Here is a 2,905-nt window from a genome sequence, read left to right on the forward strand (position 1 = left end):
CTTCAGAAAATTGGAAAGAAAACCAGAGATAATAAGTCTCCAAACTCTGCTCTGCTTCCCTAGAGTGAGACCTAATGGACAATTCACTAACCCATCATGCCAAGTGACTGAGCTCTGAAGGTCTGAGTTTCCAGAATTTGGGCACTTTAGTGCCCTGAGCCTGTCCCCTCTCCTCCCTCTCTTCCCATTCTCCCTCTAGACAAGATGGCCATGATGAACTCTTGATCTCACCAGTTAAGAGACAGGACAAGAAGAGAGATTGCAAGACAAAGAGATAAAAATCCATTCATGTTTATTTAACTTTACCATAATTATCTGGTACAAATATACCCAAGCATACACAGTATGCACCCAGCAGCCCCAGTGCCCAGAACACCTACTGTCTTAAATCCCTGTTGGACAAAGGGGCCTCCCATGCACCCTAGATGATGCAACTGCTTTGAGGCTGGTGGTAGTGATTTCTCAGCAGGATCAGCCTCTTCAAATGTATAACATTCAAACCACAGCTTCCCACCCGCCACCCTCATCCCTTCATATCCTTTAATATAAAGTGACCCCCATTCTTTTCACAAATAGAAAAAATAAGGCAGCTACCCTATAGAAGCATCCATTCCCTGTCCATGGTCTGACAAGGTCTAGCTCCCTTCATCTCCTCAAAGTAGTCCCTGATAGAGAAACTAACTGTCACCAGGAGATCCATGGACTAATAGAGGGCTCAGAGAGATGACACAAGCTCTAGAGAGCTAGCCACATGTCAGAAAGGGGGCAGGAGGGGGATGATGGGAAAACTGGATGCAAAGGCATAAAGCTCTTACACAAGTCAGAGAATCCCCCCTCCCCCACCCCCATCTCTGCACTTAACAGATTTACAATCTTACTACAGTTGTAATGTACAGAACCAAAATCCCTTTCCCTCTCCCACTCCCTGCCCCTGCCCCTCCCCACCCATTAAGGGCTTCTTCAATATGAAGACATATCTATGTACAGTCCCACACCCTTAACAGAATACTGGACTCCTTTCCCTTCAAGCTGGAAGCGACCTCAGAGTTGAGGAAGGGAAGTGGCTGGCCCAAGATCACACAGTAAGTGGCAGAAATGGAGTTTGGAGTCCAGGCCTGCTGACTCCCAGTCCAGGGCTCTGTCCACTGCCAAGAGTTCAAGTGTTCCATTCTCTTCACCCATAAATTAAGGGGGAACTAATATTCCCTACTGAAAAGAGGAGGTTCTGCAGCAGCCATCTTCCTCTGGAGTGAACACCTCAAGCTGGCCGACATGGGTCCATCTACCAGGGCCGCCACAGGGGACTGGGAGGGCCTTTGAGGACGGGCTGCTTCCCAGGAGCAGGAGCTGGGAAGGTGGGAGCCAGCCCCTCAGAGGCAGCTGAGGAGCTTTTCTGGAAGTGGCTGCGCAGTTTGCTTTGGGTGTCCGTCTGTGCCTTGTGGAAGGAGAGGAACTGGAAGGCTTCCTGCAGGCAGCGGGCGTAGCCCTCCTTGAAGTCCGTCTGCAGGCTTCTGGGGAGAGAGCCTGGAGCTGGAGAAGGAAGGAAGGAGAGAGAGGGATGAGAAGCGGCTCCCAGAAGCAGCATCCATCCCCGCCCCTGGCCCTGTCCTGCACCCTTCATCTCCAGCGTCTCGAGCCCGGGGCTCACCTTTGGCCTGCAGGTGGCTCTGCTGCTTCAGGTAGCTGACGGTCATCTCCAGGATGTCGGCCTTCTCCAGCTTGGAGTTGGGCTGGTGTCTCTGGAACTCCTTCTCCAGCAGGAGCTTCAGCTGCTCGATGCTGCTGTTGATGCGGTCCCGACGCATCTTCTCCACCACCGGCTTCCTCAGCTGGGGAGAAAGAAGGGGATAACAGAGTGGTTAGCCCAGAGCCAGCCCCAACCCCAGCGTTATTTTAAAGACGAGAAATGAGTCCCAGTACTCGTCCCAGGCCGAAAACTTACTTTGTTTTTCTCTTTGGGAGTCAGCAGGGAGCTATGCTCCATGAAGTCTGTGCTGGGGGCCATGGCGCTGCTGGTGGACACGGCGAGGGCGGGAGGGAGGGCGGCAGGCAGCGCGGCTGGCTGGACTGGCCGCCTCTGCGCAGCTCCCGTATTTATCCGGTCCGCCTGGCCCGGGATCTGTGGGGCTCTGGCCTCGCTGACTTTCCCACACTCGCCGGCCAATCAGAAGGCAGGCCTGGACAATGAGAGAAGCATCTCCTCTTGTGTGCCTGGGCCCCGGCTGAATAGGCCGCGGATAATGACGTTCCCCCCTCCCCCTCCCGACCCCGAGCAGGTGGGGACTCTGTGGCGAGAGAGAGAGAGCGGAGGGAACCTGGCCTTGGAAAAGCTGGGAACTGGCTGCCCACTGATGTGGGACATCAATAGCGCTCCGCGTCCGGACACAAAGTGCGCTGCCGGGAGATCTGTGAATGGAAATGGAAATAACCCCCGCCCCTCCCCCGCGCGCACACTGCCGAGTGGCGGGAAATCTTAGCCGCTCTCCGGGGAGGGGGGAGGAGGAGGAGGAGGAGAAGGAGAAGGAGGAGAAGGAGGAGGAGGAGGAGGATTTCTCCTCTGGGAGAGCGGGAACAGAAATGAACCCAGGACTACATAGGAAGCTCCTGGTCAATGAAACTAACCGCGAGGTTGGATCCCCGGCCCTTCCCGGCCAGATCCGAGGTGAAGGGAGCAGGGAGAAAAAATCCAAGGCGACTCAACAGGTGTTTATTCCGCACCTGCTGGATCCCGAACATTGGGGTAGTTTACAAGCACGAGAGTGACTCAGTCTCTGTCCTCAAAGAGTTAATGATCTATACCGAGAAGCAAAAACAATACTACTAACATTTATTTGGCACTTACTGTGTGCTAAGTGGTGTACAATTATCTCACTTCTCACCTTAACCTTGGGAGGTAGACCTTGTA

At 53.9% G+C, this 2,905-nt stretch overlaps 1 protein-coding gene across 1 annotated transcript; it reads right to left on the reverse strand.

The window, feature by feature from the left end:
• Window positions 1-275: 275 nt before the first annotated feature.
• LOC141564243 (transcription factor HES-5-like) lies at window positions 276-2,074 on the reverse strand. Its single transcript, XM_074306504.1, has 3 exons — window positions 1,943-2,074; window positions 1,649-1,829; window positions 276-1,530 (listed from the first exon to the last, which is right to left on the reverse strand). The coding sequence occupies exons 1-3, from the start codon at window positions 2,003-2,005 to the stop codon at window positions 1,283-1,285; spliced, it is 492 nt and encodes a 163-aa protein (XP_074162605.1). The 5' UTR covers window positions 2,006-2,074; the 3' UTR covers window positions 276-1,282.
• Between the last annotated feature and the right edge of the window lie 831 nt (window positions 2,075-2,905).

The sequence above is a fragment of the Sminthopsis crassicaudata genome, chromosome 3, assembly GCF_048593235.1.
Source record: "Sminthopsis crassicaudata isolate SCR6 chromosome 3, ASM4859323v1, whole genome shotgun sequence".
NCBI classification, from domain to species: Eukaryota; Metazoa; Chordata; class Mammalia; order Dasyuromorphia; family Dasyuridae; genus Sminthopsis; species Sminthopsis crassicaudata.